This window comes from Gigantopelta aegis, chromosome 10 (genome assembly GCF_016097555.1).
Source record: "Gigantopelta aegis isolate Gae_Host chromosome 10, Gae_host_genome, whole genome shotgun sequence".
Lineage (NCBI taxonomy): Eukaryota > Metazoa > Mollusca > Gastropoda > Neomphalida > Peltospiridae > Gigantopelta > Gigantopelta aegis.
This window is the reverse complement of record NC_054708.1, coordinates 26,165,878-26,192,534: the sequence shown is the minus strand read 5'-3', so window position 1 is coordinate 26,192,534 and position 26,657 is coordinate 26,165,878. Positions and strand designations below refer to the sequence as shown.

At 41.6% G+C, this 26,657-nt stretch overlaps 1 protein-coding gene across 1 annotated transcript; it reads right to left on the bottom strand.

Annotated features, from left to right (window-relative positions):
• LOC121383562 (tubulin polyglutamylase TTLL11-like) lies at positions 1-25,822 on the bottom strand. The gene is made up of 7 exons (XM_041513650.1): positions 25,147-25,822; positions 18,075-18,177; positions 16,436-17,130; positions 7,452-7,663; positions 5,610-6,053; positions 5,043-5,146; positions 1-1,709 (listed from the first exon to the last, which is right to left on the bottom strand). The coding sequence occupies exons 1-7, from the start codon at positions 25,417-25,419 to the stop codon at positions 1,315-1,317; spliced, it is 2,226 nt and encodes a 741-aa protein (XP_041369584.1). The 5' UTR covers positions 25,420-25,822; the 3' UTR covers positions 1-1,314.
• Between the last annotated feature and the right edge of the window lie 835 nt (positions 25,823-26,657).

The following is a 26,657-nucleotide window of genomic DNA, read 5'->3' as shown; positions in this document are numbered from 1 at the left end:
GTCTTGTTTCTTTTGTTTGTATACATGTTTAAACGTATACCTTCGTTCATGTTCTCTTTATATAGCATGATGAATATCTTCTTTACAAGCTGCGTATACTGTTCAGCTGTGTATGCTACAAAACATTGCGTAGTTGGCCACCAGTCTCCAGGGCCCTTGAAACTTTAATGCAGACTCGAGAGTCTAGCAAAGTCTTCAGACTTCATGAAGACATTCGAACTAGAGTTTAAATGAGTTAAAAGCACTGGTGGTAGAGATCTATCGATCGTCAGTCAATCGAATACAACTGTGCTAATAACGTCAGACACAAAACGTACTTGTATATTAGAAGGTGCTGGTCCAAGGGGAGAGTGCATGAGCGAGCACGCTCTCTCGTAATTCGAACTGCCCCGAAGAAAATCCAGTGTTGAGTAGATGAACACTGTGCCTTTATTGTTTCAGCTTGATATTACTGTGAAATATTAGTATACAGATAATGCATGTTACTTTACTTTTGAATACTGTGGGCACCGTTTTTTAACACTGCATTCCTCCCTGAATACAGGAGATGCAATTTTTGAACATTGCAAATCCCTCCCTAGACAAATCCTGTATCCGATCCTGTCAATTCTGTTTCAATTATATACACGACTTGGAGACGGATTTGGGCTGATCCATGATAATGCAACGACTTCGCTTCAGTAATTATCTTCAACATGAAGAACTTACGTAGCTATACTGGGGATGACCTTTCCTTTACAATAACGTGCATTGCTATATGATGACGTCGAAGGCTCCCGAACTTAATACCATTATTAGTGGCGGATCCAGATTAGACCAGAATGCATGGTGCCAAAAAATAGTAACAAAACGAGTAAAATATAGGCTTATCGAAAACTGGTGGCGGATGACTCATTTCATCTGAAATGTGTTTCTCTTACTCTCATCAAAACGTAAACTATATGAAAACAGGTGAGATTTTGCACATCAAATTATAATATGCATGTGTAAGCAAAGTTGAATTTTTAGGGGTTTTTTTCCTAGTTGACTAAAGCGAAGTTTCATCTGGGAATTTATATCCACTAAGTACTGTCCTAACATGTTAAAGTCAAAGACATGAAAGGTGGAGTTAGAGCGACAGTGTGAGCATAAGTCAGGCTGACATTTTAACCATTTCCATAATGGCAATCGAACAGAACCGAAAATGGAGCTTCATCTGCTTCTGGAGTAAACTTTTATCTGCCACATCCACTTTATGAAATATCCACCATGCGCCAATATGAATAAATGTGTGTCATTTTATGATACACAGTATCATCCAAATACACCTGGATATTATTCGCGGCCATTGTTAGTTCTGAGCAATCGCTTCAGCGAGCGAGGTCTGTACGTCTCGGTCCGTTTTACTGCGATGAACTGGTTGATGTCGTAAGGACTGACGAACGTTGGCAGTTTCCTGAACATGGAGTGGTTGAACAGATTGTGCACGGTCTCCTCTTCAAGGGAGGTAACCGTAGTCCGCGGAAACAGATGCACCGTGCGTCTGGGGAGTTTGTGCGCTGTTCTCACGGCCACCGGTTTTCGCTTGATGTCCTCCTCCTTCAGTCTCTGGCACAGATTCGATTCGCAGTAGTCGATAAAGGATTCAAACATTTCCAAACGATCTGGGGAATAGAACTTCCTCCTGGCGATCTCGAAACATGCGTCCAAGAACCCATGAAAACCCAAACCTGGTGATATTAAGAAAATATAGCATTACAGTGACATTAAAACAAAGAAGTGATATCAAGAAAATAGCATTACAATAAAATAAAAATAGAGAGGTGATATCAAGAAAATAGCGTTAGAATACCATGAAAATATAGAAGTGATATGAAGAAAATAGCATTAAGAATAACATTAAAATATAGAAGTGATCTGAAGAAAATAGCATTGGAATAACATTAAAATATAGAGTTGATAACAGAAAAGAGTATTGGATTAACATTAAAATGTAGAGATGATAAAATAAGCATTAGAATAACAATAAAATGTAGAGGTGATATCAAGAAAATAGTATTCGAATAACAGTAAAATTATAAACGTAATAATAAAAATAAAAAAATATAAAAAAAAAAGCATTAGGAAAACATTAACATGAAGAGGTAATATCAAGAAAATAGCCTTTGAATAAGATTAAAATGTAGAGGTGAAATTAAAGCTTTGGAAAGGCAAGAAAAAAAATCCAAATATAGAGGTGATATCAAGAAAATAGCATTAGAAAAAAACCCTATATTAAAATGGAAAGATAATAATTTATGAACGAATAAATGAATGAATAAACTAATTATAATTAATTCAAAAAAAGCATTCCTAAACAACACATGTACAGTAATTGTACTTTGGTTTAAATTACAGTTTGTATTTATATTGTATCAGGAACATTAACAAAGCATTGCAAAGATTGCAATTTGTTTGAGAAAAAAAAACGAGAAAGATTAACTATAAAATGAACTCCTTTGAAACACGTCTAGTGACACCCATATCATGTTTCATCTGGTGACCACAATTACAAATCACATGCATATTGTATGTGGAGACTTTAAAATCTGATTCATAGCTTTAACAATGGAAGTGATTATATACAGAATTTACCGATGCATGAAAAGAGCTCTGTGCAACTAGGATAACTTTAATTTGACTATGTTTTATATAAACTCAACACGGACGAAGTGCGACTATAGAAGACGATACTACATGATTACACAATCGATCTTGTAACACAGGCCAGCCGAGAATTATGATATTTTCTGATTCTTGGTGGGTGAGGGGATGGTGTGGGTGGGTGTGTGTTGTTGTTGGTGGGTTTTTAAAAATTCTGTCAATGTATTATTCTCATAGGATGTGGTGCTTCAAAAGTTAAAGTTCACTATTGATGTTCATGGAAAGCATTCATACTAGGTGCGAGGCAGGACGTAGCCCAGTGGTAAAGCGTCCCAGTCTCGTACACTTATATCCGTTCACTTGGAGAAAGAAAGAAATGTTTTATTGAACGACTCACTCAACACATTTTATTTACAGTTATATGGCGTCAGACATATGGTTAAGGACCACATAGATTTTGAGAGGAAACCCGCTGTCGCCACTTCATGGGCTACTCTTTCCGATTAGCAGCAAAGGATCTTTTATTCGCGCTTCCCACAGGCAGGATAGCACAAACCATGGCCTTTGTTGAACCAGTTATGGATCACTGGTCGGTGCAAGTGGTTTACACCTACCCATTGAGCCTTGCCTTCGATGAGGAAAGACGTGTCGCTCTGCTCTCTCGAGTTGCCCCCCCCCCCCCCCACCTGGGGGGACTTATTGCAAGCTACGGCTCTTTGTTAGAGTACCGCGTCGCTTACATTGGCTCACGGGCAACCGTGACTTTGGTGTATGGCGACGCGGTAACGAACACGACGAAGAGGAAGGGAAGAGGAAGGAGGAAGAGGAAACCTGCACCAGGGACGGCTCGGGGGGGGGGGGGGACCTAAACTGGCGGCTCAACCGCCAGCGGCGGTCCTGTCTGCGTCGCCGCCCCCACCCCCAGAACCCGATCAACCAGTGCCAGCCGACGCAGATACCTCTGAACAGACTGAGCCAGCGGACCAGTCGACGCCGCTGTTGGACACAGCGATCTGCGAAACTCCACGGCGTGCGTCTCCCGTTCCAACCCCTTCGAGGCGGTCGGCGTCGAGTCCCCCACCCCCGGGGGGCTCCGCCAAGACCCCTATGGATGGCGCTGCTGCGAAGCGGAAGGCCGTCACCCCACCGAGTAGTGACCAGCCAGCCAAGGCCCGGCCTTCCGCGACCGCCCGGGGCAGGGACGCCGCCTGGAGCCTAGCCATCTCCAAGATCAAGGGCCAGTACGCTCGATACTTGGTCGGGGACACCTCGGACACCAGCTCACTGCCGGGAGGCATTCTTGAGGGCAACTTTAAGAAGTTTCCTGACGGAGTTGAGTGTGCCATCCACGCCATGGAACTACGAGACGGGAAGTTTGGACTTGTGGTGACGTCGCGCCGAGATGATCTCTACAGACAGGGAATACTCTTCGAAGACATGGACAACTACACCATCCACAGAGTACTGAAGATCATCGCCGGTGCCCATTACGTCGAGCTAGCTAAGACCTTGCTAGCCCACCGTTGGAGGAAACTGGTGCCACAGTTCAACGCCAAGCACTTCATCTCGTCCCCGTAGTCGCCAACCGTTCCTAGGGCTTAGTTGGACTTTAATTGTGTTTTTTTTTGTTTTTGGTAAACAGTCCGACGCACTTTATTTTGGCAGCCCGTCTAAATTGCTCAAATCACCTTAAAACCCTTTCGGTCGAGCAGTCTAATTTTGTTCTTTGGACTTAAATTTTTGTCCAGACATGAGTTGTATGAATGACCTCATTTTGGCTTTAGGTCTTTGACCTAACTACTAAATTCGTATTCCAAATTCCGCCCACCTTAAACTCACACGCCCCCCCCCCCCCCGGACCGGACCATTTAGATCGGACTTTAAACTTTTAGACCTCCGTTCAAAATTATATGTCGAAATTATTCTCTTTTTTTTTAATATTATTAAATAGTCCGATCCTCTCTTCTTTCTCTTATTTATTTTTGGACTGTCCATCTAAAATGCTCCAAATTATATAAATATTCGGCCGAGCAGTCAATTCTTTTTATTTTTGGCTTGTAACTTTTTATTTATTATTATTTTTTTAATTCTATTAACTTTTTTACTAATAGCCATTTTCAAAATTCTGCCCATTTTCAACTCTATCCTCCCCTCATCCCGAGTCAGGCCACCGATCTTATCGGAGGTCGGACTCTGGATGGGCGTGTTCGAAACCCTAGTGGTATATGGACACGTTAAATTGTTATCTATCTATCTTGCGGAGCACTCACTCAGGGTTTGGAGTCGGTATCTGGATTAAAAATCCCATGCCTCGACTGGGATCCGAATCCAGTACCTACCAGCCTGTTGACCGATGGCCTAACCACGACGCCACCGAGGCCGGTTGAAGAAAAGTAACCCACTAGATGGTATTTTCGTACCTGATGATCTGTCAGGATTCATGTGGTCCCACTTTCTCTGCATGTCGATATACAGAATGTCAATGGCGGCATTGGTCATACCTTTTCTGTTCAGCCGACATTTTCTGCAAAAACAACAAATAAACGTGCGTTCATCATTCTGTCTGTATTTGTGTGTGGCGTTCGTGCGTCCATGTTTAGTACGTGTATGGTCAAGATTAATACTGATTATGATGATGATGATAATGATGGTGATGATGATAGTGGTGATGATGATAATGATGACGTTGATGGTTGTGATGGTGATGGTGATATTGATGATAACAGGATTATCATGATTGGTGGTGGTGGTGGTGGTGGTGGTTGCCGGTGGTGGTAGTGGTGATCTTGAAAATGTCAGCTGCATAATGACGATAATGATTCCATGGGACTGGTCATTGCGATGGAGATGACCATTACTGTGATAACGACCACAATTTAACCCTTTCACACCCGTGAACCATTTTAGACAACCTCAACACAATGACTATAACATAATGGAAAAAAACAAACAGACAAAAAATATTAATCACAACGCCTATACATTACCTTGAGAACGTTCTGAATCCTGTTGGACCAAGCCGCTGAATTCCTCGCAGTCCCAGAGCGGTCAGGAACATCGAGGCCAGCTTCTCTATGAGACGGAATCTCTTGTACTCCTCCCCGTAGATATCTGGGAATATTTTCTTCAGACACGACTCCTCCTCATCCTCCTCTACCTGCTCGTCCGTGCCCTGCTCGTCCGTGCCCTGCTCCGTGTCGTCGCGGCTGCTGTCGCTGTCCGTGCCGCCATTCTCGTTACCATCGACGTCGGTCTCCGTCGTTGTGAATTCGTGCTCGTCCTTGGAGCTCGGGGATTCCTCGCACGACTCGCTCCTGATGATGAGCGCGTTGGGCGTCTGCATGGGTTTGTCGAAGTCGGCCAGGTTGATGCGGTTATCCTGGCCCCGCAGTCGAGGTTTGGGTCGCCCGTCGTGTCGTCGTCCTTCACGATGGTGATAGTCTCGTTACTGTTGACGCGATCCCTCTGCACCGAGTTTGGGTCTCCCAGCTGTCTTAACCGCCATTTTTGTCGTCTGCAATTAAACAGATATACTAGAATGTTGTTTTTTTACTTTGGATTATCAGTAATATTAGCAACAACAGTAGCAGCGGCAGCAAAAACAAAAGCAGCAGTAGCAGAAACACTAACAGGCACGGCGGAGCGGGGGTGGGAAGGTGGGGGCTGTAGAATGCAGGAAATTGCATTTCAGGACATCAAGTTTTCAAAATTTCATGAGGGAGCATACGACAGAACCTCCTAGAGAATTTGCTCTGCGTCCTGGATCTCACTATCTGTTTGGTCCTTAACAATATATATGACGCCATATAACTATAAATACAATGTGTTGAGTGCGTCGTTAAATAAAACATTTCTTTCTGTTGTATTTGGAGAGACATGGACTCGAGTGTGGAAGTGGATGTCAAGACGTTGACACAAAGAGAGTGAGAAAGAGAAAACACGCACTTCAAATGCCTTAAATTAAAGTGGTCATTCAGCGCCAATTTACTAATCTGAATAATTTTAACACCGAGTTCCACCCTCTAAGCTGGATAACTGAAAAAAGGCCTGTATGAAGGATAAAATATAGGTAGGGGGCCACGTTATTTAGGGGGTGATGGGTACAACCTTCTTCGAGATTTTAGCTAGGGATGAGCTCAAATGTGATCAAGCATCTAGAGGACAAAAAGAGAAATTGTTTACATAACAATTTCAGTTTCGATTTCTATGGGCCTCAAGTAAATCATTAGCGGATCCGGAGGCTGGCCCTTTTTAATTACCTTTGTTTAAATTCAACATCCACAATATACAACACTAAATTGCCTGAAAACGTGTCTCTGAGAATCTTTATTTCATAATGGGGCGGGACGTAGCCCAGGGGTAAAGCGCTCGCTTGATGTGCGGTCGAGTTAGGATCGATCCCCGTCGGAGACCCCATTGGGCTATTTCTCGTTCCAGCCAGTGCTCCACAACTGGTATAACAAAGGCCGTGGTATGTAGGCCTACTCTCCTGTCTGTGGAATGGTGCATATAAAAGATCCATTGCTGCTAATCGAAAAAAGTAGCCCATGAAGTGGCGACAGCGGGTTTCCTCTCGCAATATCTGTGTGGTCCTTAACCACATGTCTGACGCCATATAACCGTAAATAAAATGTGTTGAGTACATCGTTAAATAAAACATTTCCTTCCTTTTTTATTTCATAATATTCCGGGAAGCATGCCCCAGAACTCCCATCAAATCTCGCTCATTTGCCTTTAACAAACTCATACTTGCTCTTTTTATAATTTTGCGACCCACCCCCACCCCACCCCTTTACAAAATCCTGAATCCGCCCGTATAAACAACTTACTTTCTGCGTGTATACTTGTGTTTTGGAGCTATCAGCAGCAGCGTGTCCCTGATGAGCGGGTACTTGACCTCCTCGTCCTTGATGCTGGGCACGGTCTGGGTGACGCCCGGACTCACCTCCTGCTCACCCACGATACTCATGCTGGGGTTGGCGTTCACCTCCAGCAAGTACGGCTTCAGATTCTTCAGCAAGATGATGTCGAATCCAAATATCTGAGGAAAAGAGATTTTTTATTTATTTACTTATTTTATTTATTTATTTATTTATTTATTTACTTACTTATTATTTATTTATTTATTTATTTATTTATTTATTTATTTATTCAATCAATAAATCTATCTATCTGTCTATCTATCTATCTATCTATCTATCTATCTATCAATTATTTTATTTTATTTGTATTATATTTTATTTTATTTGATTTGATTTATTTTATTTTAATTATTTCTTTATATGAAAAAAAATACGTTTTCTGACAGTTCTTCAATAATCTATTAAAATCACCAGGATAACAATTATTTATTAGTGCATAATGAACATTGAAAGAGGTGAAGAGTAAAAGAATGGGGTAAATAAACAGAATATTAAACTTACTACCAGCTATTATCACGTTTATATCGCGAGAGTTAAAAAGAATATGTGATACATTCAATTTTATTTTGCTTGGTACGTAACCGAAAGCTTGGCGACCTCAATCCCTTTATCCATCTGTCTTCTCTTCCATGTAGCCCTCTGTATGTGTAATAAATGTTTCCATTTTGTGTTTCTAAAACAGCTGGCAACTGGTCCCAAAATATATCAATATATGAGTTCTCGTATATATGGGCTTATGGCCTTACATACAATGCAATAATTGAATTGAATTGAACATAGCCCCCGCCCACCCCCACCCCCCACACACACGCTCTCTCTCTCTCTCTCTCTCTCTCTCTCTCTCTCTCGCAGATCTCTCTCTCCTCTCACTCTCTCTCTCCTCTCTCTCTCTCTCTCCTCTCTCTCCCCGCTTCTCCCTTCTCCCATGTCTCACTCTTTCTCTCCCTCCATGTCTCACTTCTTTCTCTCTCCTCTCCTTCTCTCTCTCTCTCCCCTCTCCCTCAGTCTCTCTCTTCACTCTCTCTCTCTCCACCCTCTCTCCTCGCGGTCTCCTCCCCCTCTCCTCCCCCTCTCTCTCCTCTCTCACCCACTCTCATCCTCCTCTCTCTCTCTCTCGCTCTTCGCTCCCTCTCCTCTCTCTCTCTCTCCTCTCTCTCTCCTCTCTCCTCTCTCTCTCTCCCTTCACTCTCTCTCGTCCTCTCTCTCACTCTCTCCCTCTCTCCTCTCCTCTCTCTCCGTCTCTCTCCCTCTCTCTCTCTCTCTCTCTCTCTCTCTCTCTCTCTCTCTCTCTCTCTCCTCTCTCTCTCCCCTCTCCTCTCTCATCTCTCTCTCTCTCTCACCCTCTCTCTTCTCTCACTCTCTCCTCTCTCGCTCACCCCTCTCCTCCCCTCTTCTCTCCCTCTCTCTCTCTCTCTCTCCCTCTCTCTCATCCTCCTGCTCTCTCTCTCTCTCTCTCTGTGTGTGTGTGGATATAATTAATCAAACATAGTTGTGTGAGAATGGGTGTGTCATGTTTGTAATATGGGGCTGGGGTGGAGTAGATAGACACTGTCTCAGTCGGTTTATTTATTTTGTACCCCTGGCAATTTAGCTTCCATTGTGGTATTGTGTTGATTTAGCAACACCTACTTGCGTGTCTATCATCGCTCTGTGTGAAGTGTATTAATTATAAAACACGGTCATGGTGTACCGTTCATTAGATGCTAGGATTTATGTGTGGTGTTGTGTCTCACCCTAACAACTCTATTGTTGTTTCTGCACCACACGCAGAACCATGCAACGGCACAGTCAACAATATGAAATCAATTATTTAAAAAAAAACCCAGTTCAAAGTTTGTTTTGTTAAACAACACCTCTAGACTACATTGATTAAATAGTCGCCGGTTACTGGATACATTTTGGTAATTTCGACACGTAGTCTTCAAAAGAAGCTCGCTACATTTTTTTCCGTTAGAAGTAATGGATCTTTTGTATGCACTTTCTCACTAAAAGGACAGCACATGCAACGCACATTCAAGCATAGCTATTCCAGATATGAGCACATTAGATATGCGGGGGAAGGACGGTTAAAGTTTGTTTTGTTTATCGACACCACTAGAGCATATTGGTTTATTAATCATCGGCTATTGGATGTCAAACATACGGTCATTTTGACAGTCATAGAGAGGAAACCCGCTACATTATTTTCCCATTCGTAGCAAGGGATCTTTTATATGCACCATCCCACAGACAGGATAGCACATACCACGGTCTTTGATATACCAGTCGTGGTGCACTGGCTGTGATGAGAAATAGCCCAATGGGCCTACCGACGGGGATCGATCTCAGACCGACCGCGCATCAAGCGAGCGCTCTGCCACTGGGCTATATCCCGCCCCTGAAGGATGGTGGTAAGGGCTATTAAAAATATATTTACCACCCACAAAATCTGTAATTATCACTTATGGTGGAAAAATCGGTTTCCGGAATGCTCCAGTAAACTGTTTGATATTGCCTGTGCTCCAATCATGCAAAAATAAACTAAAATAAACTATAAAGAGAATAATAATTTTAAAAAAATATATATAGCTAAAATAAAATAAACTATAAAGAGAATAATATATATATATATATATATAGCTAACATGATATAAAATAAAATAATATAAAATAACAATATATTTACTAGTACTAGTACCAGTAACATTTAAAATAAATTGCCTATTCTCCCTCTCACGGTCTGCCAACCATTAAACGGAGATTATCGTTTTGTGAATAACCCTAAAGGTTACACACCACCATTAATTACTCCATTCAGTTCAATAACATTTACATGTCAGAATATATTCTGTGAAAAATACAACACTATCGAAAGGGTCATGTGACTATTAATTTTATGGAGTGCTCTCAACTGACAAGTACCGTGTTTTTAAAAAATCAACATAGATCAACCACGAAATGTTTTAGTTATCAGCCCTCGTGCCTGAGCAACGCCTCGTGTTGCTGTTATGCAGGTGGCACTATACCACTTGCAAAGTTGTTATCTGTTACTACTACATATAACATGCAGTAACCAATGGGTTATTTAAATAATACGGAGGTCAACCTATGTGTAAACATCAAAGAAAGATTTCTAAAAGCATATCAGAATTTTGAAGAATGTTTTTGTATCAGGAACTATTTCCTAAGCCGGACTATATTAAGCTGCTACAACAAGTAACGACATGTCAAGTGGTGGTGTGGTGCCGTAAAACACACGGTAAATGAATGGAAAACACATTTTGCTAAACGACATCCTAGTAAATTTGTACTGGATGCCTATTAGTATTAGATAGGCTTACATAACCGCTATGGTAGGCCTAATTCGATTCTTGGTCTACATCGTGAAAGAAATCCACTATGCCGCACACGCAACTCTTAAAGATTGCCACTAAACGATCGTCTATAGTCATTTGTTTTTACAGACATGACAGCACATACCAGGGAAAAGCTGATTAGAAAGGGCAGTGACCGAAGTGACCCACTGAATGGTGGGCGTGCCTACTAAATGTTTTTATTAGCCATTAAAACGCCTTTATCTTAAGTGTTACGTTTGGCAAATGTACTGAAGTTGTATAAACCTGATATCATAAGTATAGCTACAGAGAATTATGACCGGCAGTTTAATATCATTATATTTTATCTTACGACTTCTTTCAAAATGACCGGCCTCGGTGGCGTCGTGGCAGGCCATCGGTGTACAGGCTGGTAGGTACTGGGTGCGGATCCCAGTCGAGGCATGGAATTTTTAATCCAGATACCGACTCCAAACCCCGAGTGAGTGCTCCGCAAGGCTCAATGGGTAGGTGTAAACCACTTGCACCTACCAGTGATCCATAACTGGTTCAACAAAGGCCATGGTTTGTGCTATCCTGCCTGTGGGAAGCGCAAATAAAAGATCCCTTGCTGCCTGTGATGTGATGAGTGCGTCGTTAAATAAAACACTTCTTTCTTTCTTTCAAAATGTATCCAACAAGCGAAAAAGAGTTGGATACGTTTTTAAACGACCGAGTTGTAAGATAAACGGTATCTAACGCACGAAAAAAAATGTAATATTTTATTTAAAACATATTCTGAAAAACCGGTTGTGACGACAAAAAAATAAATAATAATAATAATACACCCTCCCCTATGTTTTTTCAATTATGTTAATTCCGTTGTTGTGCTTGAACAGATATCTTGCATGTCATCGGTCGAAATTGGTGTAGGTTGTGTTAATTTAATTGAACGGTGTGGCTTTTATGTGTATGTCATCGTCGTGAAGGAGCCAATCAGATGTCCTTAAACATATTTCCAACAATTATTGGATATATTCATAATATATGATATCACAAATCTCAAATGATGTTCCCTTAAATGGGCGTGTAAGAAAGGTTTGTTGTTGTTTGGGGTTTTTTTGTATTTTTTTTTTTTGGGGGGGGGGCGGTTTTTGGTTGGGGGGGGGATTGGTGTGTTTTTTAAGAACCAGTTTTGTGTAAATATACGTAACAGAAATAGCGTTCGGAAGAATTTGAGCAGACGATAAGAGTTAACAAATTAGATTTATTTAATAATTGTTTGTTCAGGCGCAGATCCAGTGGGCAGAGGGAGGTCCGGACCCCCCCCCCCCCCCCCCCCCCTCCCCGCTCATAACGAAAGAAACTGCGTTCATTATGTTCATTATCGTGTCGTGCTTCGTTAGGCAAGTTTCAGAGATCACTTCACAATTAATTGACAAGAAACGTCGCTAATCAAAATTTTGAAAACAAAAAATATATCTCTGCTATCACCGCCAATATAAAAGTTCCATTTATGTATTTGCATCTACACACACACACGCACGCACGCACACACAGACAGACACAATGACACACACACACAGACACACACAATGACACATACACACACACACACAATGACACATACACACACACACACACACACACACAAACACACACACAATGACATACACACAGACACACACACACAGACACACACATATACACACGTACTCTCTCACACACGCACACAACGAAACACCACAATGACACACGCACATACAGACGCGCGTACACACACACACATACACAGGCGCACACACACACACATACACACACGCACACACACATGCACACACACAGACACACACACACATACACATAGATACACACACACACACACACATATGACACACACAGAAACACACACAATGACACACACACACATGACACACACACACACACACACACACAGACACACACACACACACACACACACACACACGCGCGCGCGCGCGCGCCCTGCAAACAGTTTTATACCCGCCCGTTGTTCCCTCTTTAGATTTAATTTTATAACTCATTATGGAGTCCGGACATGCTCAAACCGATTCAGTGAGGCAGGTAACACAAATGTAACAGTGAATAGAAGTTCTCAACATGCACAGATCCAGTTTCCAAACCGTTCTCTGAATCCCTTCATCGACGGTTACTAAACGACCAGTGAAACAGACCAACATGTTTTGAGAGTTAGTACGCGTGTGACAGTTTTATTGGTGATTACTTTTCTGTGTCTAGCACCAAAATAATCGAATCCCATTGTCAAATCACAAAGGAAACATTTATGTCGCTGTAGTACGTCCTAGGCTTTTTCAGAAATATATCAAAAATTAGGTTTATCATACAAAATAATATTATTTATTATAGCGACTAATGGGATTGATATGCGTGTAAATAACATAAATAATAACATATGGTCAGACATATGGTTAAGGACCACATAGATTTTGAGAGGAAACCCGCTGTCGCCACTTCATGGGCTACTCTTTCCGATTAGCAGCAAGGGATCTTTTATTTGTGCTTCCCACAGGCAGGATAGCACAAACCATGGCCTTTGTTGAACCAGTTATGGATCACTGGTCGGTGCAAGTGGTTTACACCTACCCACTGAGCCTTGCGGAGCACTCACTCAGGGTTTGGAGTCGGTATCTAGATGTTTGAATAAATGTGTGTTTTTGTGTTTGCTTTTGTTTTTGCTTTATTTATTTATTTATTCTTTTTGTTAAATCGCCCCCTCCAACTCCTCCCGTCCCCCGCGATAATTTCTGAACAGTCTACATTTTATGGCAAACTGTAATGTTAGCACTTATTAACAGTATACATACATGTATCGAGTGGCAAGTTGTAAAAATGTGGCCAAGCCTTTTATGTCTATAACTAATAAAATATGTTTTCAGCTCCACTATGAATACGAGTTAGCCATTTGACGTGTTTGCTTACTGTTAGACCAAAATACCAAGAGGTTTCTTTTATGTACGCGACACATAAAAAAGAAGCTTTATACATTTAAGTATGTCCATTGTGTGTTTGCGTTATCCAAACAGTCTCGGCTAACAGATAAAAGAATACAGCGGCTTTGAATACATAATTTCTGAAAAGTAGACTGTAGTGCTATTTTTATTGAACTTGGTGGTCGCCTAGGGCGTAACATGTAGTTTAATCAATATAAATATTTAAAGCTTTTTTCACTCTTTATTCATTTGATAAAATCTATTATTAATTCAAAATACAAACACAACAAGTTTTAATAAACTCGTGTGTTTTCGCTACCAACAAATATCGTTGCCAATGACATACTCCCCTCAAAGAAAAGTAAAGTTTGTTTTGTTTAATGACACCACTAGAGCACCTTGATTCATTAATCATTGGCTATTGGATGTCAAACATTTGGTAATTTTAACATATAGTCTTAGAGAGGAAACACGCTACAGTTTTCCATTAGTAGCAAGGGATCTTTTATATGGACCATCCCACAGACAGAATAGCACATAACACGGCCTTTGGTAAACCAGACGCGGTGAACTGGCTGGAAGGTGAAACAGCCCAATGGGCCACCGACAAGGATCGATCCCAAACCGACCGTGCATCAGGCGGACACTTACCCAGTGGGCTACGTCCTGCCCCTCCCCCCTCAAAGAAGTTACCCAACTCAAGATTTTTGCTTCATAAATCATCTTTACTGTATGTCGAATTATTTTAACACTATCAATAATATATCATACACACACGCCTGAACTAAACCAAAATGGCAGTGCACTAAACTGAACAAGAACAAACGTCTATCTCATTGAACTTGCTTAGGTCCCCTGGGCTCTGTTCCACAAAGCGATCTTAGCACTAAGATCACCTTAGTGCATAAGGTAGCTATGCACTTAATGTGATATTAGGGCTAAGATCGCTTTGTGGAACGGGGCCCCGGGGAGGGAAGTATATAACTGACAAGTCAACACTAGTTTTGGCACAAAGCAGCTTTCAGAAATGCATTTGCAATCGTTATAGATCTTACATACATTAACGAACAAAGGCAGTTCCGCTAGTAGTTTCGCAATACGATGCAGTTTCAAGTGAAGCGAGAATGAATTATAATACTAATTTTAATAACAATTTTGAGTACAATAGCAGTCATGTAATGATATATTGGCTTAAGCCGACGCCACACGATGCGACTACCTCGTACAATAATAACCACGAGAATAGTCGATTGTGACAAGAAAGCAATTACGATTTCATCGGTGTCCATTAGTATGCAATCGACTATTCTCAAACAAGGCACTCGTACCGTGTGACGTCACCTTTAGATATTAGTCTATTTAAAAACCCGTGCTGTCGGTTATGGGCTTCAATGTCTGCTACTATTCGGCAAACTAAAGCAAAATTACTCGCTAGCTCCTTGTTCTCTTTCGATCAACCGTTCCAAATGATGCGCCAAAATTACCTTATGAAAATTGCGCATTCCTATTATTTTTGACTTAATCCCACGGGACATTCAAAATGCCTCTTCCCACTCACCCCAAACCCTTTCCTGTCGTGGGCGGAGTAGCCGGCTTAGGCCGACACCTGCGCCCATGACAGGCGTGCGCGACAACAGCTTACTCTGAATGTGCACGTTAAACGCTATGACCTGACCTGACCAGGTTATGGGCCACCGGCCTCAGTGGTGTCATGGTTAAGCCATCGGACATAAGGCTGGTAGGTACTGGGTTCGCAGCTCGGTATCGGCTCTCACCCAGAGCGAGTTTTAATTACTCACTGGGTAGGTGTAAGACCACTACACCGACTTATCTCTCACTAACCACTAACAACAGACAGCCCAGATAGCTGAGGTGTTTACCCAGGACAGCGTGCTTGAACCTTAATTGGATATAAGCATGAAGATAAGTCGAAATTAATTAAATGAAATGTTTCTGAGCCTTTACACGTGGTAAACGCTCTCGGTAATCACTAACCATTAACCCTAGATACGATATCGAAGCACTGACTTTGACATACGTCTTCCGATCAGCCAAGACATTTTCCATTACAGCACTCTAACTACAATACATTTTAAAGTTTGTTTTGTTAACTACACCACTAGAGCACATTGATATATTAATCATCGGCTATTGGAAGAAAGGAAGGAAATGGTTTATTTAACGACGCACTCAACACATTTTATTTACGGTTATATCGCGTCAGACATATGGTTAAGGACCACACAGATATTGATGGAGGAAACCCGCTGTCACCACTTCATGGGCTACTCTTTTTGATTAGCAGCAAGGGATCTTTTATATGCACCATCCCACAGACAGGATAGTGCATACCACGGCCTTTTTCCACCGACGGAGACCGATCCTAAACCGACCGCACATAAGGCGAGAGCTTTACCAATGGGCAACGTCCAGCACACTCCCACTCCCTTAACTACAATAAAACCCTGACTTGGCCGGAGAGCTGAGTTAGTTGAGATGTGTTCTCAGAGAAGGTTTTTTGAACATTGGAGATATATATATATATATATATATATTAAGGGAATTAAATTTTAAAAATAAAATAAAATAAATTTTTTAATTATCCAACCTGAAAACACGTCACGGCATCCTTCCCATGCAGCGCTGCCTGTCGTTCAATTTTCAGCTCGCTGAGAACTGCGATGAGCGTCTTGGACACGATCCTCTCTATGGACTCCCACAGCGTCCCGGAATCATGACCCATCCGGTCCAGGGCCTTCAGCACGCTCGTCAGTTTCCTCTTGCTCCCCTCGTCGTCTTTTTCGGACTTGATGAAGTGGCTGCTCTTCTTGTTCAGGGAGTAATTCGTCAGGTGCATGAAGGTCTCCTGCAGATTCTTGTTGGTCGGGTTCTCGTAGGGTAGCGTCGAGAACCGTGCCAGACCCTCGTTGCAGATGTAGAACTCCACCGGTTCCAGTCTAGTGACAACAACGTAGATGCGCAGGTCGAATTTGTATCCGTCTATAAGAAACACGTTCGTGAGGTACTCCTGAACCACGTGGCTGCGCCCATTGTAGTTGTAGTTTTGAGGGTCACGCAACAGATAGATCCCCTCCCCCTGCGATCCCTCGCTTGGTTTCACGATGTAGGTGGGCTTGGGTCGGGATTTTTTCTCCGCTAACCGCCTCGCCTCGGCCGCGAATTCCGTGTATTGGTAAGGAAGGAACCAAGTTCTTGGGTAGAAATTGTATTCGTTTGGGAACAAAGTCTTCATGAAGTCCAGACAACGAAAGAGATTCACTTTGTTGAAGATCTGACCAGCTCCTGGATTAAAGTAAACAAAAAAAAAGTGGTTAAGCCATCGGACTACAGGCTGGTAGGTACAGGGTTCGCAGCCCGGTGCCGGCTCCAACCCAGAGCGAGTTCTTAAGGGCTCAGTGGGTAGGTGTAAGGCCACTACACCCTCTTCTCTCTCACTAACCACTAACCAACTAACAACTAACCCACTGTCTTGGATAGACAGCCCAGATAGCTGAGGTGTGTGTCCAGGACAGTGTGCTTGAACCTTAATTGGATATAAGCACGAAAATAAGTTTAAATGAAAACTAACGATTAAGAATACTGTAATGAGACAGAAAGACAGAATATGTATTAATGTCTCACTTTATGTACATCACATATATACAAAATATAAAAGTATATAAGTCACTCATCACGGAATTATGAGACACAGTATACAATCAAAATAATATAGGTATGTACAAAATGAGCTTCTGATACAACTCGGATAATGCTACTTTAAAAGTTCAATTTACGGTCTGTTTTGTTTGTTTGTTGTTGTTTGTTGTTGTTTATATATTTTTTCAAATCTCTTAATAAGTACTTGTAGTTGGCACTATGCTTTTCATTCTAGTAATGACCTTAACATTTGTAATAAAGCCTTTCAAGCAAGCAATATAGCTGTTTTTAAAACTTTCTTCATGCACATAAAAGATCCCTTGCTGCATACGCTGATGACTACTTGTCAGAATTACCAAATGTAATCTAGTGGTGTCGTTAAACAAAACAAACTTTAAACGCGTCTGGGGTGCCTACTTGGGGTGCCTAAGTGTGTGTGTGTGTGTGTGTGTGTGTGTGTGTGTGTGACTTTGCATGGATGTATGCGTGCGTGCGTGTGACTGAGTAAGATATGTAGATGAAATGAGAGAGCGTAAGACAGAGAAAGAAAGGAGTGAGTCAGAGAGAACGAAAGAAAGAAATGTCCTTACCTGGGAATTTATTCACCTTCCCTCGGTATATATCTGGGTTATCCTGAAAGCTAACCGCGTGCCAATGGACATCACAATTATCTTTCCTGCCACCGAACGGTAACTGCAAAAGAAAAAATACCAATGGGTTTTAGGGGCTGTTCAACAATTGGTAACAAATAATGGTAGTTTCTATACCCATTCCCCATGTTCGCAAGCCAGGGTACCATTCCGTATAACTACTGCATAGGAAATGGTACCTTGGTTTGTGAAGATGTCCCTTCCCATGTAACCTTTTTTTTTGTTAGGCAACATTTGTCACGTCGCATCCATCCTTCCCCGTGCTGGAGTGTCGTCAAACATTCATTCATTCATCCATTCATTCATTCATTCATTCATTCATTCATTCATTCTTTCCCTCTCACTGCCTAGATTTAATCAACATTAATGGATTTACTGGCTGTACTTTTGTTTGGTGTCTTGGTATCCTAGAAAATGGAATCATTATTCTGTTAAAGAGACCTGATTTTGCTGCCATTTAATTTGATTTTTAACTGTATTTTAAACGTATTTGTAATCCCTCCAATGGGAATAACCAGTGGGGGCACACGTTATTATACGGTATTTTGAGATATTTATAATTGAATTTTAAAGTTTACAGCTCTGTAGTAATGCATTCGTGGGATATTTATACCTAACCTTATTGCCAAACAATACCAACAACTCGTAATAGCCTACCATAATTATAGGTTTTATTTTATTGTGTCATTGTAACTTTGACATATACGACATTTATAATGTTACTCTTTGTTTGGAGGACGCGAGACGTAGCACAATGGTAAAGCGCTCGCGATCGGTCTGGGATTGATGCCCGTCGGTGGGCCCATTGGGCTATCTCTCGTTCCAGCCAGTGCACCACGACTGGTATATCAAAAGCCGTGGTATGTATTATACTGTTTGTGGGATGATGCATATAAAAGATTCCTTGCTACTAATGGAAAAAAAAATGTAGCGGGTTTCCTCTCTAAGACTACAGGTAAAAATTACCAAATATTTGACATCCAATAGCCGATGATTAATAAATCAATGTGCTCTTTTTTTCTGTTTTTTTTTTTGGCGGGGGGGGGGGGGGAAGGGGGGTAATGAATCGCTGTATTTTATTTTACGAACGAAAATGAGACATTGTTGAGAAAAGTTACATAACTCTTGACAAACACCATTACACATTGAGAAAAGTTACATAACTCTTGACAAACACCATTACACCTACTGTGGGCAGTTTTTACCCGTACCCCTCCTCCCCCCCCCCCCCCCTCTCCCCCTCTCTCCATCCACTCTTAACTATCTGTTTCTCTTTCCGTCTTCCCACCAATGACTCTCTCTCTCTCTCTCTCTAGAGAGTTCAATATCCTTGGTTACTTCAAGCATTGTATCCGCTGCTCTTCTCAATTAAGAGGTTTGTATTGTTATTGCTAAGAGCAGTAATTGCTTTCCGGCCCGGCGCAATAAATAATGTAAATCATTAGAAGAGATCGAAAATTGAAAGTCATCTTGTTAATGGAGATTCTCTATTAGAGGTGTGGAAATAGCCTGCACAGACCGCATGGCGTAATCGCAGTAGACACAATCGTAATTTGTTGCTTAAATTTTAATAACTGCTCATATGCGTCGTGGTGGGGGTGGGTGGGGTGTTGGGGTTGGGGTGGTAATGTGATTTTAAAATGGACCCCAGTGTCATACACCATTCAGGTTGGTGGTGTATTCTAAAACACTGACTGTTTAGGTTTAGTCAAACACTGAAAAAGTCCATGTATTTTCCACATGCGATGAACAAGCACGTTTAAATGTTGCAATTTTTCAAGCTTGGTTCAGTCCCGTAGGAACGAATATAGAAGTGGAAGGAGGCACAATCTCTAGTGATGGGCACAAGCCCGATTTTTATCTTTAATTATAGAGAGTAGGTAAAATAAAACGTTGATTTTTCGTCCGCAGGTGTGTTTGTGTGGTCCCTCCCCCCCCCCTCCCCTTACACACACACAGAGAGAGAGAGAGAGAGAGAGAGAGAGAGAGAGAGAGAGAGAGAGAGAGAGAGAGAGAGATAGATAGACATACAGACAGACAAACAGAGACAGACAGAGACAGATACAGACATATCGGCCCCACTCCCGGCTCCTACGGGCATACTGGTTTCAGGAAGCATCATTACTCCTTGCTCGACCTACCATGAATTAATAAAATAAAAAAAAAGCAAAGTGGGCGGATCAGGTCGAAGTAATTGACACGCTGTTCAGAACCTCAGTGGTTGTCTTAATGAAATTTCATTCTCACCTTTCCTTCAGCATATAGTTATATTCGTGCTTATATCCAATTCAGTGTCATGCACGCTATTCTGGTCACACACCTCAGCTATCTAGTTTGTCTGTCCTGGACAGTGAGTTAATAGAAATAGCCTTAAGCATGGATGGTTAAAATTTGTTTTGCTCAACAAAACCACTAAAGCATATTGATTTATTCATCATAGGCTATTGGAATGAATAAAGGAAATGTTTTATTTAACGACGCATTCAACACATTTTATTTACGGTTGTATGTCGTCAGACATATGGTTAAGGACAACACAGATATATAGAGAGAGGAAACTCGCTGTCGCCACTTCATGGGCTACTCTTTTCGATTAGCAGCAAGGGATCTTTTATATGCACCATCCCAGACAGGGTAGTACATACCACGGCCTTTGATATACCAGTCGTTGTGCACTGGCTGGAACGAAAAATAGCGCAATGAGGCCACCGACGAGGATAGACCTCACACCGACCGCGCATCGAGCGAGCGCTGTACCACTGGGCTACATCCCGCCCCTCGCCCACGTCCAGTCTCTGGCAGAGCTCATAATCGAGGATTGTTTCTAGGCCTAGGCTAAGCCTGTGGATTGTGTAGGTCAAATCCTTATAAATACACGATAATGCATGGGTGTATACGTTACAATCAGTTAAACCAGTCATTTGGTCAAATGACTAAAATGGCAACTGTCCAAATGAATGTTACAACTGATTGATCCACGAAGGCTGTATTGTGATAATAAGCTGAGTTAAATGTATTGGGATCGAAAGGAATTGGTCCTGCTTTCTTTCTTTCTTTCTTTTGTTTTACAGTGTTCTGATTTCCGTATATAGCATTTAAAAAGAAAAGAAACCAAAGAAATCTATGAAGCACGTAACAAACACAGAGATATTCCTGAGTTAACTGCATTGTAAGATGTTTCCGACTAATAAAATATTTCTACGATTAAACTTGCATATTAAATATATTTTCTTATTTACAATATCAGTGTGTGTATATTCAATGTCTTTCTGGTCGTCTTAATATTTGTAAGAAGCCCAAATTGGATTTTGTCATTTTCGTTCGTAAAAATATTTTAGGAAATAAAATGAAATTTAACCTAGTACAAATATTAGAACGATCAGAAACACGTTTAATATACAGCCACTAATATATTACAATCGTTAAAAAGTCTCTGTTAGTCGATAACATCTTAAAAATTGCAGCAAACTCAGGCATGCCCCTTTAACAACCTCATCTTCTCTAAAACTCAATTATTAACATGGAAATGTTCATTATTCAAATATTGCTAATCGTGGAACGTGGTGGGGGTTTGGTGGGCTATCGTCTCTCGAACCTCCTGCCTCCAGGACCAGTTAATAAATTAATGAAACCAATGTGATGTTTTATATAACAACCATTCGTCGTATAGCCACGTTATATATCAGAATGAAGGAAGGACATGTTTTATTTAACGACGCACTCAACACATTTTATTTACGGTTATATGGCGTCGGACATATGGTTAAGGACCACACAGATATTGAGAGAGGAAACCTGCTATCGCCACTTCATGGGCTACTCTTTTCGATTAGCAGCAATACTAGTAGATCTTTTATATGCACCATCCCACAGACAGGGTAGTACATACCACGGCCTTTGATATACCAGTCGTGGTGCACTGGGTGGAGCGAGAAACAGCCTAATGGGGTCACCGACAGGGATCGATCCCAGACCGACCGCGCATCAAGCGAACGCTTTACCACTGTGCTACAACATCAGAATGAATGAATGAATGGACGAACGAACGAACGAACGAACGAACGAACGAATGAATGAATTAATTAATTAATGTTTAACGACATCTCAGCACAAACTAGACCTCGGCTACTGGGTGTCAAACAAAGGTAAGTATATGAATAAGATTAAATTAAAAATAAAAGGTATTATGTAAAAAAAAAAAAAAAACCCACAGTGTAAAGAGCTGTGGGTAGAAACATCACAGGAATATCAAGGTAAGTATATTTTAAAACTTTATATAAAACTTTAAATGTTTTAAATTCTTTAAAATTAATTTTGGATGGAATTAAAAATATTCTAATATATTTCTGTTACCAAACCTATGTTATACATCGGAGTCAAAGTCATCCAAGACAAATATCTGTCGTATCTATGGGGGCGAGACGTAGCCCAGTGGTACAGCGCTCGCTCGATGCGCGGTCGGTGTGGGATCGATCCCCGTCGATGGGCCCATTGGGCTATTTCTCGTTCCAGCCAGTGCACCACGACTGGCATATCAAAGGCCGTGGTATGTACTACCCTGTCTGTAGAATGGTGCATATAAAAGATCCCTTGCTGCTAATCGAAAAGAGTAGCCATTGAAGTGGCGACAGCTATTTTCTCATTCAATATCTGTGTGGTCCTTAACCATATCTCTGACGCCATATAACCGTAAATACAATGTGTTGAGTGCGTCGTTAAATAAAACCTTTCTTTCTTTCTGTCGTATCTATATGCCAATCTGGTACGTTCATGTTATTTCAATAGTGCACCAATATCAAGAAACAATGCGGCCATTAGCTGACCACATACAAAGACGTTGTAACAGCTATTAAACCCGAAAACACACAACCTTGTTTTCGTATAACAGCAAATCCCATAAGCTACAAAATCCATATATCCATTCAGGCGTTGTAATATATTTATTATTGCCACAAAGTCAATATATATCAGAGTGAAAGAGGGTGGCCAATCCCTGTAGTGCATGAAGCGTGTAACAAACACAAACTTAGATGGCAAATGATATGCATTTTAGAGAACTAGAGAGCGCTAACCCAGCAATACACACAAATTAACGCGGACTGATTATCTTTTTTTTATAAATCAATAAACTTTTTTTTATAAGATTCATTTACACATTTTCATATTTGAAAGGGTCTGGTTTTGTATTAACAGCGCTGCGTTCAGCCAGACGAAGCAGAAAATAATACGTTCACTAGATTGGTTTTTGCGCTTCACTTTAAACCGAATTAGCGCTCGCTTGGTGCGCTGTCGGTCTAGGATCGATCCCCGTCGGTGGGCCCATTGGGCTATTTCTCGTCCCAGCCAGTGCACCACGACTGGTATACCAATGTGTTTTCCTGTCTGTGGGAAAGTGCATATAAAAGATCCTTGGCTGCATTAGAAAAAATGTGGCGGATTTCCTCTGTTGACTACGATTCAGAATTATCAAGTGTTTGACATCCAATAGCCGATGATTAATTAATCAATGTGCTCTAGTGGTGTCGTTAAACAAAAAAGCAAACTTAAACCGAATTACCCTCGCTGGGAATCAGTCCTATATTGTTCGCGAACGTTGGTGTAGCTCGCTGACGCTGAACGCGGAGTCAAAATAACACTAGTCTGTTCTTGTTTGTCGTCTGGGATGTTTTTTCACAAATATTCTAAGTGAATCGCGAGCGATTTTCGTCCCCACCCTCAAGCAAACTGTTGTTGAAGTGTCCATTGTTTGACTAACTTGACTGTCTTGTGCTTGTATGTTATTGCATATTACTTTCTTTGTACATCAATATATATATATATATATATATATATATATATATATATATATATATATATATATATATATATATATATATAAAATCGGCGCCACCAAGAGAATTTGTCGTCAGTTAAAAAAAAGTTAAGAACACCTCCTTTCTCATATCTACCTACTTATCTACTACCTACATCCAGACATACACACAAATACACACACCAACACACATACACAGAGAGGGAGATACACAGACTGACCACACACACACACACACACACACACACACACACAGACAGACACACACACACACAGACATACACACACCAACACACATACACAGAGAGGGAGATACACAGCGACTGACCACACACACACACACACACACACACAGATACACACACCAACACACATACACAGAGACTGACCACACACACACACACACACATACACACACACACACACACACACACAGATACACACACCAACACACATACACAGAGAGGGAGATACACAGAGACTGACCACATACACACACACACACACAGACAGACACACATCGGTACCAGACACCGCACACACACACAGGAGAGAGAGAGAGAGAGAGAGAGAGAGAGAGAGAGAGAGAGAGAGAGAGATGTATCTCTCTCTCTCTCTCTCTCTCTCTCTCACACACACACACACACACCACCACCACCACCACCACACTCATTCATACATTCATTCATTCATTCATTCATTCATTCATTCATTCATACATACATATATGGATGCCTTAATAGCTCAGTGCGCATCGTGGTTAGTCTGGAATTTGCGTGCGATTCGGTGCCACAGGTTCGAGTCTCAGCAACGGCATGGGACAATTGTTGAGGCCAGAACCTCGACATACATACAATATATAGATATCCATACATACATACATACATACATACATACATACATACATACATACATACATACATATGGAAACTTCGATAGCTCAGAGCGTATCGTGGTTAGCCTTGCAATTTGCGGGCGAATCGGTGCCACAGGTTCGAGTCCCAGCAACGCCATGGGACAATTTGTGAGGCCAGAAAGGATTTAATTATCCCCTGCGCCAGTGCGTTAATATCTATGTGTGTAATAGTCAACCTCGACATACATACAATATATAGATATTCATACATCAATACATACATACATACATACATACATGCATATATGATACTAATGATTTATTTATTTATTTATTTATCTTACCTCTTTCCATCCCAGATCCTCGCTACACACCCTGACGACCTCGCTGTTAGATTTCGCTTTAGACGTGTCGATGGTAACCGTCGACCTGGAGATCGTCTTCACCTCCGCCAGCTGCTGTAGTCGCTCACGTCGCTCACGTGCCTTCTCCGCTGCCTCCTTTCGCCGTTTTATGATCTGCAACTGTCGAAAGTCCGTCGCCTTGTAGTACGGGCTGTCCTTTGAAAGGCGCTCTCTCGGGCCTAGCGACGACATCACCTTACCATCGCCAATCATCGTACAATCTCCAAACAACAACTGGCCTGGTTAAAAAAACATTATTTTCCACTCAAAACCAAAAACAGCTACAACTACTACGCCTTTCTTATTTTCTCCCGTATCAACGTGTTAATGATACTGTCACAGCTACAACTACTACGCCTTTCTTGGTTTCATCCGTATCAACGTCATCGACACTGTCGCAGCTACAACTACCACGCCTTCCTTGGTTAAATCCGTATGAACGTTATCGACACTGTCGCAGCTATAACTACTACGTCGCTCTTGGTTAAATTCGTATGAACGTAATCGATACTGTGACAGCTACAACTACCACGTCTTCCTTGATAAAATCCGTATCAACGTTATCGACACTGTCGCAGCTACAACTACCACGCCTTCCTTGGTTAAATCTGTATCAACGTTAACGACATTATCACAGCTACAACTACTACGCCTACCTTGGTTAAATCCGTATCAACGTTAACGACACTATCACAGCTACAACTACCACGCCTACCTTGATTCCAACAGCATCAACGTTAACGACATTGTCACAGCATAATAATAAGCACGGAAACACATATCGTACAACGATTTTTTATTTTTTTATTTTAGCACGTTAGCACGCGAAGTAGTTGTAGTAGAAGTAGTAGTAGTAGTAATACTATTCGATGGCAAGCCCTCTGTGTTATCACGTCTTCAAATCGGTCCTTCGTTACAATTAATTGATTATCAATTGATTCCAGTGTCGGCGTGATAAAATAAAAACCGCTTTTCCATTTCACGTAACCAGATCTTCAAATCAAGTTCTTCAAATACAGCACCTGTGGTAATATCAGTCATTGACTGCGATTAATACGAACCGATCCAGCGATATTCCAGCGGCAGCGTCATAGAATTAATAACCTCGTGTTTCCAGTTGCTGTGTTTAGAATGACACACGGCTCAAAGGCTATATCCTTGGAAGTCAGTCAACACATCACACACACATACACGTGCTTGACAGCGGCGACGACATTGTACAGACTGTCCGTTCCACGGTTCGAGCGGCGACGTAGGAACGTCCGTGGTCGTATAATGTCATTACAACGGCAACCGCCGTGGTCGGGCGAAAATCCGAGTGCGCTCCGTGGGGGCGATATTCCGTGTCGTTCGAACGGCGCATAGCGAGTGTGCGTTCGGCTTCATAAATAGCCAAAACACAATGATTTCCTCATTGATTGTTTACACGAAGTCTAGGAGATGACCCGAAG

Bases quoted from the DNA above. Each gene is read 5' to 3' on its own strand.
- LOC121383562 (XM_041513650.1), bottom strand. From the start codon at position 25,419: ATGATTGGCGATGGTAAGGTGATGTCGTCGCTAGGCCCGAGAGAGCGC. The intron at 7,664-16,435 runs GTTGGATAATTA...TCTTTTCCTCAG, and splicing joins ATGCCGTGACGTGTTTTCAG to ATATTTGGATTCGACATCAT. The intron at 6,054-7,451 runs GTAAGTTGTTTA...AGACTATCACCA, and splicing joins CACAAGTATACACGCAGAAA to TCGTGAAGGACGACGACACG.